At 44.2% G+C, this 12,996-nt stretch overlaps 1 protein-coding gene across 6 annotated transcripts in view; it reads left to right on the forward strand.

The window, feature by feature from the left end:
- GLIS3 (GLIS family zinc finger 3) overlaps positions 1-12,996 on the forward strand; it is a 540,949-nt gene that overhangs the window by 443,037 nt on the left and 84,916 nt on the right. For all 6 annotated transcript variants that reach the window (XM_042913531.1, XM_042913532.1, XM_042913530.1 and 3 more), the window contains one exon: positions 3,714-3,824. In XM_042913531.1, coding sequence (XP_042769465.1) covers positions 3,714-3,824 — 111 coding nt within the window. The remainder of the gene's footprint in view (positions 1-3,713; positions 3,825-12,996) is intronic.

The following is a 12,996-nucleotide window of genomic DNA, read 5'->3' on the forward strand; positions in this document are numbered from 1 at the left end:
CATTGTGGTTTTTGGGTTTTTGTTATTGTTGTTGTTGTTGTTTTGTTTTTTTACCCTGGTTCTTTTCTTTTTGCCATAAGAACTTTGAGGCTGGCATGGTTACTGAGTGAATCTGGCCTTTTGCTTTAGAGAAGCCACCTGGCATTTTCACCTTCAGGCGATCTGCGAAGAATCCGCACATCTTTCCCCAGGGTTAAGTTTCCCCGGGCCGCTGTTGTGTTAACAGCCACAGATCCATTGGCATAACTCCTGTGAGAACGATTGATTGCCATTATTCCACCTTAACTCTCTCAGTGCTGTAACATTTTGCTCGTTTTCTGAGGCTCTTTTACTTTCTCAGTTCTGTTGATTGTCCTCTTTGGCATCTCTCAAGTTCCGATGCCGTTTTCCCTACACGGGGCCAGGTAGACCCCGTGCAGTTTTGCTTCACTCAACAAAGCCATCAGGATGGATGTCTCGTACACATCCCAGAGCTCTTATCCCACGTGCTTGCAAATAATATATTCATGGCAGTACTTTTCCAGTGTTAACATTCTGATGTCTATTATTAAACTACACCAGAATTTGAATTTTGAAAAGATACTGTTATTTCTACACACCTTCTCATACATATTTAAGATTCTTCTGATGTTACAGTTGACATATTTATTAAATTTTATATTAGTCTCTATTAGTCATATTGATAGAAGTCATTTCAGCTATATGTCACATACCCTTTCTAAACAGCATTATCTCCTAAGATACATAAATGTGAGGGTTTGCCTGGTAAATAGCCGAAATATAATTAGAGCAATATGGACACAGCATAGCCCCCTCCTGCTCTAGCTGGATTGAATCCCATGATTTTAGGACCACCAGAGTGGAATGTTAAGTGAATAAATTTGGTGAATAGCAGGATGTTTTAAAGGTAGAAGTAGGGGGAAAAAAGAATAAATTATGTTAAAATGCCCTATTTTGTAAGTCTAAAATGGCCTTGGTAGAATCTAATAAATTTTCCAATTTGTCATTAAACTTTATCATGGGAGAATGAGCGTTCACAAGACAAGATTGTCTTGAGAAATTGCCTCCACTCTAGCTAGTTATCTGTAGTTTGTAAGAACTATTGTAAGCCTGAGTGTTACGGCTCTACAATACCCTTCTTCACTTGGAGCTAATTTTAGCTAATCAGACTATGAGCATTTTCTAAAATCATTTTGGAATTTAAAAAAAAAAATCACGTTTTAAAACTTTTGAGGAAAGCTACCACAGATAATAATTTCATGATTCAGTTCAATGCAGTAGCTTTTAAAACCCAGCTATTTTTATTTTTTTTTAACTACCTCTCTATTAAATCTTTTAAAACCATCGTTCCTCCTTTTAAGACGCAAACCTACCTCCTGTTTAAATTTTTATTGCATTAAACGAATTGTTAAGCTCTTTTTAAATCGTGCAGAAATTAAGCATTTGTTTTAAAAAGCAAACTGTAGCTGCTTGAAGAATGTATTATTTAAATTTAGGCCCCCATTTCCTTTCATTAACCACTCCTTATGCTAATGCTGTCAGAATTTTGGATAAAGTATCTTTTCTTCAACTCAGGGGATTCTTACAGGAAAATGATTTTTCCCAAGTTCAAAATTCTAACCCTGAAAAGTTTTATTGACTTATTTCCCTATTAGCATCTTACTGTCTAAACAGGGGAAGCGATTTTACAGTGCACATGGAAAATATAGTTTAATAAAGCATAGCATGCCATTTAAAGCTGGGGTAACCTGAGATCAAATTACCAGTACACCACTTGGACCTGCCCCTGACATTGCTGTTTTGGCACACTGATCCCAGGTGGCTAACAGCAGGGGAGAGAGTGAAGGCCAGCTGGGAGGGATGGTGAGATGTTTCAAGAACATCCCAAACTCAAATACAAAGTGACATCACCCGTTCCTTTTCTTTTCAACCCAGATATTAGTGACCATGGTAATAACAATAGGGTTGGTTTATATAACGTGTTAATGTTCCCAAAGTTGTTTTTTTTGTTTCTTTGGTTTTTTTTTTGTTTGTTTGTTTGTTTCGAACATGCCACATCTCCTCTAGTGCCAGAATGCGAGTTTATGTGGTCACAACATGACCGCTAATAGAGATATTAGCTGGTTGTTCCCCTAAAGCCAGGGCCGGGTGGGGAAGGCTATGGCAAGACTGCTGTGCGAACCCAGAAGAGATTCCCAGGTGAAAGAAAACTTTTGTTTGCCTGAGGGAAACTCGTTGACTAGTGACTTCAGCCCATGTTGGCTCGCCGTTGGCAAAACCTGAGATACGGAGAGCCTGGTGCATCCAATGTTCATTGTTAGCATTCTAACCTGTGACCCAGGACCCAGCATACCATGAAACCATTCAGACCTGTTGGGTGATTCAGTCAGTCAGTCACTCAAGGAACAGAGACATCAAACTTCGAATTCAAATTGGGAGGTGTCAAACTAAATTATATATTCATGACTTTACGTGGTGCTTGGAATCAAAAATGGCAGAAGCAAAAAAGTGAAGCATAGATACAGCTTCCAGCGGGGCAAGAATCCACGTATATGTTGGTTCCCAAAATGACAAACATCCACATGAAAACAGGAGCAAACTGGAAATAATAATTTTTAAAAATCTGAATTGTGTTTTTTTTTTTCTTTTTGGTCATTGGAAGAGCAGGTTCCTAGAGTAAGAATCCTATTTTAGGGGCAGGGTTTCACTTCTCCTGCTTACATTTCAAATCATGGGGGCACAACTCCAATTAATGTCACCTACTGAGAGGTACAAAGTGACTCTAAGCTGTGACTTGCACAGTTTACCTTGCGACTTCTTCTTTTAGTTCTTTGAGTAAACAGTTTCGCTTTAGTTCATAACATAAAAGCCAATACTCTCAAACCCTTGCTATGAATTCTGTTGTCACAGTAGGCATAGGTGCTAAAATTTGAACTGATGTATGGCGTGCTCCCATTCATTCATTCCTCATAATTGTATACCCGTCACCAGGGGTGCAAAAATTAAAAAGATTCTGGACTCAGCCTTAGGCTCTGTACCTCACATCTCAGGAGCCTGGGGGCGTTGCAGGTGGCCAAAACTTGTGGTCTCCTTACACTCAGCCAAGAGCTTATGCGTGTAACCCAGCTGAGCACCGGGCCTCCCCTATACCTGTCATACCTATAATAAGATTAATGTTTCCCTGGCTGAGTTTGCATGTGTCTGTTGTTTGAAACCTGTGGTCTCTCGCTCACTTTCCACTAACACTCCCTTTTAATTCTCTCCTTCTCTCTGAATCAGGTTTCCTCTGAAACATTCCCAGTCCTTTCTGGACTTTTCTGCAGCTTCTTTATACCCGAACTCTTAGAGAATGTGTGTTTCCTAGTTTCTGACAATACCAGAGGTTGTTTTCAGGGGAACAGAACTGTAAGTATGACTAGAGATGCTTACTAATGATTCCCACATCCAGAAATGCCACAAGATGTTTTGCGGGGAGAGCACACCCCTAAACGCTGCCTCCTCGTTTCTTGAAAGTTGACTCTCCCCTTTGCCTTGATGCAAACTTACCGGGCTTTCTAATTAAAACCCACAAGTATTACCCAGCATTTCACATCAGTCAGTTGGTAACAGTTCATGCTCTGAAGTCAGTAGTCTTGAGTAAATCTTCCCTGGTCACCTCTATGATTTAACTACAGCTGTTTTGTTTTTTTGTTTTTTTTTTCTTTCTCATTTAGAAACCTTATGCTTGTCAAATTCCAGGATGCTCCAAACGCTACACAGACCCAAGCTCCCTCAGAAAGCATGTGAAGGCACATTCTTCCAAAGATCAACAAGCGAGAAAAAAGGTAACTTCGAAAGAGAATGGATCTAGCCAGGAAAGGCACATTTGAGTTACTCTTGCAGTACGGGGACCTTGTGCAGGGCCCTGGAATTCTTCGACTTCTCAAGGTAGTTTCATGCATTAGACTCTCTGAGGGGGACATCTTCCCCGAAGTAACAGCAGTGCTGTGGTCTGCATAGCTCGTATGACCAGATAGGAATTTCTGGGGGAGGGCCTGTATGATAAGAATCAGAGGAAATAGTAAAAGTCACCTAAACCGGAGAGTAACAAAAGGCTTTTATGGAGATTAAGTCCAAATAGCTAAAGAAAATTGAATTGGGAAAAAGAGCACAACAGAAAGCCTTTCTGGAGGTAAGTGCTTTTTCCTAAGATATCAATTGGCCAAAACCCTGTTAGTTCTGATGGAGAAGGTAGGTGTATCTCCAGGATGAGTAAGTGCAGAATATCCCTCCCTTTAAGCTTAGAAAAAGACACGTTTCTTCATAGGTGCTGTGTGTGGAAATCTGAGAGAGGAACTGAACCTAAAATGGCTTTGATATCGGTGAGGAATTAATGCGGCTTTTAGCGCACATAGAAATCATAGAGTTTTGGATTTGGGAGAAATGTTAAAGATCAACCAGCCAACCTGTCTGACTCTGACTGACTCTCTCTCTCTCTCTCTCTCTGTCCCCACCCCACCCTCTCTTTCTCTCTCTCTCTCTCATGATCTCGTAAGATCTCCAGCAAGTGGTTGGCCCCATGGTGACAAGGAGTTTAGCAGCTTTCGAGGTCCCAATAACCGAGTTTCTAACTTTTTGGACCAATAAGCAACTTCTCACCATGGCAGAAAACCACACTGAGCTGACCTTAGCTTTATGAGTGTCTCATTTGTGTTGAGATGGTACCTGATTCATGTAAGGGCCCTTCCTAACAAATTTAAGGGAAGTCTTAAGATTCACAATACTTCAAGTCCCCATGATGTGATTGAACCCCATGACCCTGGTGTTCAGGTCACTGTGGCTTCTAGTTAACTAGAATCGTGCATTCTTTCCTGGTTTATAGGGATTTAATGCTTTTATGTTGGGAAATGCTGTGTAGTCTTTTTTTACTTGAGGTTTTTCTTCTTGAGAGGTGTTAGCACAGTGCCAGTTGAAGGCTCATATATGGAAAGAATTTGACCTCTTCCCTGCGAATTAGAAAAATGCCCAGTTGGAAGGATTTGATAGATGCTCTTAATTGTATGTAAACCCACTCTTGTAAGTCAGTTGTTAAATCATTTTTTTTTTCTGTAAGTCTCTTCTATTGGAATACAGTAAACTGATAACAGATGACCATTAAACCCACACTGAAGATATTCCTGTACCGTAGAAGAGTAAGGAACTGCTAAGTGAATTAATAATCTAAAGCTCTAAGGAGGACACTTAATATTTGAACAACACCAGCGTTGCATACTGTGTTGCAGGACCACGGTCTAACGGCTTTTGCCATTATCTCCGTGTGTATCTTGTGAACTTGAACTGATAAGTTGTCTTTGTTTAAAAAACAAAAACAAAACAGGGGCGCTTGGATGGCTCAGTTGGTTAAGCATCCCAACTTCAGCTCAGGTCGTGATCTCCATGGGCTCGCAGTTCATGAGCTCGAGCCCTGCATCGGGCTCTGTGCTGACAGCTCACAGCCTGGAGCCTGCTTTGGGTTCTGTGTCTCCCTCTTTCTCTAACCCTCCCCTGCTTGTGCACGCACTCTCTCTCTCTGTCTCTCTCTCCCTCGCTTGCTCGCTCTCTCTCCATCAAAAATAAACATATAAAAAATTCAAAAAAACAAAAACCTTCTTGAGAGTTTTTTCTCCTAAATCTGACCATCCACCTCCCACGTTGTCTGAAATGTGTGGGGTTTTACCATACTAGGAAATCTATCCTAAGACTGGAGAGCACCTTCACCTTCACAGAGAGTAACACCTGCCATGGACATGAGGGAATATAAGTGCCACATCCAGACAAATAAGCATCACATTGTGTAGTCAACTTAAGAAGGTCCCCTAGGTTGACAGTAGGTATGGAAACATGAGATATTTTCAGGGATCATTAATTAATTGGTTTCTATTGTTCAGACATGGTCTGTCTCAGCCTCTATATAAAGGAAGACTTAGTTTGGAGTGTGTGAAAGGTTCTTGAAGCACTAATTTGAAAAAGAAAACTGGACCCGAGGCTGCAAAATAGAAATTGATGGGCAATTTGTGCAGACAGCCTTCAGCAGTGAGGCTGGGTAGCCAGGGTGTACTTTCGAGGAGCTGTACGACAGCCTAATATCAAATACTGCATTATGCTCTTAATTTTGTCTTCTTTAAAGTGAGGTACTCTGTGCTCATTTAGCTTTTAATGTGCACCTTGTTTCCTGCAAAAGGCTGAACTGATGTGGCTGCCTTTCATTGCCCAGACCTTAGTGACCTGTCTTTTTTAATCCGAAGATTCTTAAAATCTGTTACGAATCAGTGACAAATTAATCTGTGGAAATTAAAACGATGAAAGTCGCCCCATCCGATAAAAAGAGGAAATGCCACCCCCGGGAGAAGCATTGTGAATAAACCTGAAAGCAGCCAATCCACACTTTAAGACCTCGAGCGGCAAACTGGTCTGTGATATTTACATGGTGTACAACGTTGTTACAAGACCTTGGAGAGATTCTAATTGCTAACTCACATCAGTGCTTGGTATTTGAAATATTTCCTGGCAGCAATAATAAACTTAAAAAAAAAAAAAAGTAAGAAACAATAAACCTTTTAAGGCAGAATTAAGATTATTTACGACTTTAATTAAAAATTGAAAACTGGCATCATTTCAAAAAAGCCTTTACAAAAATGTGAATTCATCAAAAATAACCATAAAAATTCCAAGGTGATAAAGGCACAGTGGAGTAATGATCCCAGCCCTGGGGAATTGTTTTGTTGAAAAGAATAAAACCCTTTTCTGTCACACCCTGCTAGTCATGGACTCGTTTAATATACCCTGCCTGCCTGCTTTCCTCTAATCCTCTTTTTAACCTCCCCCTAGACACTAAATGACATTATTTGGGTCTTAACGTTGCCGGCTTTATGAGGCCCTGCTCTGAAATTCGGGCCAGTGAGAAGGCTCCCCGAGCCCGAAGACAGACGCTCATCATACGGCAGAGACCTCACGACCCTGGCCGTGGGCATATGACCCTTCCCCACACCTGTTGGATCCTACTGAAAACCAGGAACCTGAAATCTTAGCTAAATATTATTCAAGCTACGAAGAGAAAAAAGGAGAAGGGCGGGGGAAGCTCTTCGGCAAAGGAATTGGGATAATTTGGCTCATGGCATGCAGAAAATAACTTTTCTCATTGCCTAACGTGTGCACACCCACTCACTCCATCAGGGGAGAGCTGACTTCTTCCGTGGAATGTGCCTTCCCGATCTCGAGTCCATTAAATAGAGGGCTCCACGAATAAGCGAGTAGTGAGACACTCCACTCCCCAGCGATGGTCTCCAGCGAGAATAGAACTTAGCCTGCAGAGCAAAAGGCAGAATCTGTCCTTCAGTTCTGCCCGATAATGACTGGCAGAAGAAGAGAAAACCAAGGCAGTAAGCCGCTTGAAACTTTCCTCAAGGCTGTGAGCTTTATCAGAATTTTTCATTCGTACCCTGGTAGTGGCATAAGTGGTGGGGGGGGGAGGCGGGGCGGTCTCCCTTCGCCTCTGGCTTGTCCTCGAAGTGGACTTCTTAAAGAGAACGCAAAAGAATGCGGGGCCAGAAGTCAGAGATGGCACGAATGTGCCCTCCATTTCACAGCTCCAGGAAGACGCCAGACTCTGGCCGTTGATTGGGTAAACGTTTTGTTAACATTCACCTCCGGCCCACCCTGGTTGATGGCTTTCAGTTTTGCAACTTGGGCGCAGTCTGTTACAAACCCAGCGCAGCATCTGAAATGCGGACGAACCCCACGTGCGCTCGTGTTTCCTTCTTGAGAGGTCAGCTCTTACAGTAGCTCTCTGGCTAAGACAGAGCAGCTTAGGGATATGTCTGTCTTCCGGGAGATGGAATCTGTTCAGAGCCGCCCCCCCCACCCCCAACACACACACATAGAGACTCAAACCTATAAATGATTCCACTGAGTGCCACAAAGCTCACCTTGCTGTGTGCGGTTGTTGGAATCTTCAAAAGCTGTGTGAAAAAATCCATTTCCCCTACACGGAGGCCCATATTACAGTTGTGATGTTACCGGTACGGGTGTTACCAGCCCATATTAAAGCTACCAGTTGTTTTCCGTACATCTGCCTGGCACAGGGCGTGCACAGTGGGGCACACAGAGCCTTCCAGGTTGTGACTCTCCTTTTTCTTTTTCGTCTTTTCTCCCTCCCTTCCTCCCTCCCTGTCTTCTCTCCCTCTCTTCTCTCCTCTCCCCTCTCCCTCTTCTTTCTTTCTTTCTTTCTTTCTTCCTTCCTTCCTTCCTTCCTTCCTTCCTTCTCAGGAATAAATGAAAAGTCCCTCTGACCCTTAATGGAATGTCAGTAGTAGGCACCTGTCATGGACACGTGATTTCAAGATGTGCTAACCTGTTTTCCTTTCACGTGATAAGTCACATTGGAAATCATATTGGAAGAGTCATGATGCTTTGTTCATGCTAAAAGGGCACTAAAATGGTTATTTTTTTAAGTGAGTCATTTACCCACTTCCATACTTTAATGGCTGTTGGTGTTGCTTGTATCTGCCCTGAGAACGATGATGGTACCTGCTACCCTGCCCGACTGTCCTGATGCCTCTGGTGAAGGTAACCGGTTTTGAGAAAGCCACTGGATCGGCTTTGATAAGGCAAACAATTGTGGCCCAAAGTAGCGGTGTTAATTAATTGAATGGAAATGATAGAAATAAGTCCTCTTAAATTTAACCTCATACTCAAAGCAGCTGATTGGAAGTTGAAGCCAGTTGTGCAGAGCCTTCTGTCTTAGCGAGGCCCAGTGGTCCCAGCCACACTTTTGAGAGCATTGGTCTACCACCAGGTTCTGGAGCCCTTGAGAAGGAGTTGACAATCCGTGTTGGGTGTGGGAAGTGGAATGGCGGGGTCGCTTGTCCATAAAGTAAGCAGTTTGTGAGAAAAAGCTCTTTCTTTCTGGAGAGATCAGGAAAAGCTGCCTTCAGCCTTGTAAATACAGAAAATTCCAGTGTCTCTGGGCCTAGAGGCCCAGGGTCTTTCTGTAGCTCTTAAAGCAGTGTTGCCCTAAGTGGGTTCTTTGGAACACATTCCACAGGATGTTATCAGATACTACTTTTTAAAAAAATTTTTTTTAAACGTTTCTATTTATTTTTGAGACAGAAGGAGACAGAGCATGAGCAGGGAGGGGCAGAGAGAGAGGGAGACACAGATTCCGAAGCGGGCTCCAGGCCCCGAGCTATCAGCACAGAGCCCGACGCAGGGCTTAAACTCAACGGAGTGTGAGATCATGATCTGAGCTGAAGTCGGACGCTCAACCGACTGAGCCACCCAGGCGCCCCTATCAGATACTACTTTTAAAAAGCTTGTTGTTGTCCTATATATTTGGGAAATGCAGAGCTAAATAATATTCAAGGCTTTCTTCTCACAAGAATTCTCAGAGCCTGGGTTATCTGATACTGTGGAGGAAACGGAACATTAAGCACTGCTCAGAATCACTTGGCCAACAAAACCGTCTTTATCCTCTAGCGCATCTCATCAAAACACTCTTCCAGTAAATTATTTGAGAAATAATCTCACGTGATTTCATTTCTTTCATCTAGCAAATATTTCTTAGGCACCTACTGTGTGCCAGGCACTGGGTTAGACCCACACGTCCCAGCGTATACAAGACAGACGCATATCTTCTGTCTTCATAGAGCCACGCTGTCTTGATGAAACCCAACAATGATAAGAAGGTCAACAGAAAATAAGTAACACAAACGCAGGCAAGGAAACAGGGTGGGAGTTGATACGGAGATGACAAAGAAGGACCTACTCAGGTGTAATGCTTGGGTGCACATTTCAGTAGTCATTTTAGAAACGAGAATAAAAGCTTTAGCTGCAGTGTTTTAAAAAGCACTGCTTAGGTCAAAATGACTCCACCTTCTTGGGCACCTTGACTGGCTCAGCAGGTAGAGCGTGCAGCCCTTGATCAGGGGGTCACGAGTTCAAGCCCCATGTCGGCCAGGGGGCCTACTTAAAAAAAATACTGTACCTTTCCGCTTGAACTTCTTTTAAAAGAACCTGGTACCAGGAAGGGCACAGCAGTAGATGTCAGGATTACCTTAGGTTGTTATAATTGCACTTTTCTGCAGCCTGTCCTTAATTGCAGTGACATTAGAGGGACTGGGTGCCAGACCATGAAATGCATAGCCTTCCTCTCCCACCTAAGAATATGACTCAGGAGGTCAGCATCAGTGACTCACTGGGCGGGGCCCGCAGGCAGCACAGGTGCAGCTCTGAGGATTTAGAAACAAGTGAGGCCTGAACTTGCCCTCCCGAAGATGACATCCCGACCAGAGATGCAGGGACTTCTGTGCTTTCAGTACCCTAGGAAACAGCTGGGACGACGTCACACAGAGAGTGGTTCTGGAACATGGTATCTCGAGAGCTCCTTTGCAAAGGCTAGAGATTCTTAAGGAGTGAAGTCTTAGGTTCTATTGTTTGAAAGCCAAGAGGAGCTCTGTGGGTTTTTAAATTTTTTTTTCAATGTTTATTTATTTTTGAGAGAGACTGAGACAGAGTGTGAGTGGGGGAGGGGCAGAGAGAGAGGGAGACACAGAATCGGAAGCGGTCTGCAGGCTCCGAGCCATCAGCACAGAGCCTGACGCAGGGCTCAAACTCGCCAATGGGCGAGATCGTGACCTGAGCTGAAGCCAGATGCTTAACCGACTGGGCCACCCACGCGCCCCCCCCCACCCCGTGGGCTTTTAGATTGTCCTTGATGACTTCAGTCTACTTTGTCATATGTGGCAAAGTGGTTTTATTTCTGTCCCCCCTGAAAATTGTTACTTGTGACCAAAAATGGGGGTGTTTGGCACAGCTCCGGCCAACCGTGTAAGGAATGAGGACTCTCTGGTGGGCGTTTTAATAACCAGTTCGGGCTGTACAGTGCCTAGCACAGCTACCTTATGGAAATAGTTCCTAGGTAATTGCTTTTTTGATTGATTGACAGAAGCCTTCTAAGCTTCTCATTCCCTTTCCCTTATTAGATTGCGTGAATTCTCGATGAAAATGGTTTTGGAATAAAAAGCATTTAGCTCAGACTCCTCTGCCTTAATAGATGTCCTCAAATATCATGACACAGCTCCCCACAGATCTTCTGGGGCTTTGTTCTTCGTCTCTGTTCTTAAAGTACTCACATCCCCCGAGGAATTACTGCTCCCTCCGCCAGTTCCCTCGTCTTCCCCTTTCGTTGGAGCTTTGTCTTTGATATCCACGGGCAACGTGTTCCCATTCGTTTGTCTCTGGGTTCTCTGAGCCGTGGAGGTTTATTTTCGGGGTGACTTCACACAAGGGCTTGGATAAGCCTGATGTAGAAACTTGTCGTGGTGGATCCCGGGCCGGTGGCCGTGTCTTCAGAGTCGTGTTTGGGTTGGATGCCAGGAGGCAGGGGCTCCTTTTAAGCAGCGCCATGACTTGCTTCCTGACTTAGCTTACGTGACACGCCCCTAGTTTTTCCATTTCCCATCTTCCAGCTAGCTTGAAAGGCAAATGCAGGGCCTCCAAGATGAAAGGAGAGCTGCTTCAGCAGAAGGCATTGTTCTATCACAGACCTCCAGTCCAGGATAGTGTAAATACCCACACAACAAGAGTCCTCACCAATACGTTCCTTCCTGAGCGCTGAATAATCTTCCAGTGGCTCTGATAGCCAGTCTTTCTGGGTCATGTGGACTCTTGGATGACGGTCCAAGAGAGATCCAAACAAGGGAAAGGCAGCCGAGACCCAAACCAGAGGGAATTAAAAACAGACTTGGACCTGTGGTGTTTGGTCCCACTCAGGGGTTATTAATCTGGGCTCCACCGACCATAAGTGGGAGCTCCCACCATAAGTGGGATGGATTTCAGGAAACTTACAAAGTCGCAGGACCAATATGCTAAATGTGTTTTCTAGGTAGAGGCTCTAGAGATTTCACGGACTCTCCAAAATTAAGATCCTCTGATGACAAGAAGAATTTTAAGAAATAGACCCAAAACCCCATAACATGACAAGGGAGACTCTGGGAGGTGCTGTGTGTGTCCCTTACCTTCTGTTCCCTTGACTACAGTGATTGTATCGTTGGTGTCTGCATACGTCCAAATCAAACCGTGTACGTTAAATACGTGCGGGTCTGTGTGTATCACGTACCAGTCTATATAAAAGAAGAAAAGTTTGAAAAGGAGATAAAGACCCTCCGAGCCAACAGAAATGCAGGGCTCCTAGTGACTGTTTCACCTGGCTTTGGTTACAGTACCCAACTAAGGAGAATCTGTGCTCCACGTGCCTTGGGGGACTGCCTCCTACTCACCCGACATTTACCATGGATCTGATATTTTGCTAAGCGCCTGGTATAAAAAAAAAAAAAAAAAAAGGTGAGATACACTCCTTTCCCTTGAGGCAATCAGAGATGTCAAAGCTGGATTTTGACAAGGGGTGGGCTGATAGATGGGGAATCGGCATGTGGAGTAGACACAGACAGGAAGCCTTTGCACCAGGCAGAAGGGTGTGCACTTTTACAAGATAGAAGGGAGGCCCGGGGGAGGGTTAGCGGGCCGCTGGGACGAAAGTGAGTCAGCGGGAAGTAATGGTGGATCGAATGCCAGGGGCGAGGGGAAGTGAAGAGTCCAGATGGTACCCGGGTTCCTGGCCCCAGGAGCGGATGAGCACTCCGCAGGTGGAGTGTCTTCTTCCTCAGGGAAACCTCAGTTCTGGTCTCAAGGCCTGTCAGGTGATTGGATCAGGTTCACTCAGATTATCCAGGATAATCTCCTTTCCTTAAAAATCAGCTGATTGTAGACACTAGTCACGTCTAAAAAAAATACCTTCACGGGGCGCCTGGGTGGCTCGGTCGGTCGGATATCCAACTTCAGCTCAGGTCATGATCTCACAGTTCGTGAGTTCGAGCCCCACGTCGGGCTCTGTGCTGACAGCTCCGAGCTTGGAGCCTGTTTCTGATTCTGTGTCTCCCTTTCTCTCTCCCCATCTCCAACTCATGCTCTGTCTCTCTGTCT

This window comes from Panthera leo, chromosome D4 (genome assembly GCF_018350215.1).
Source record: "Panthera leo isolate Ple1 chromosome D4, P.leo_Ple1_pat1.1, whole genome shotgun sequence".
NCBI lineage: Eukaryota > Metazoa > Chordata > Mammalia > Carnivora > Felidae > Panthera > Panthera leo.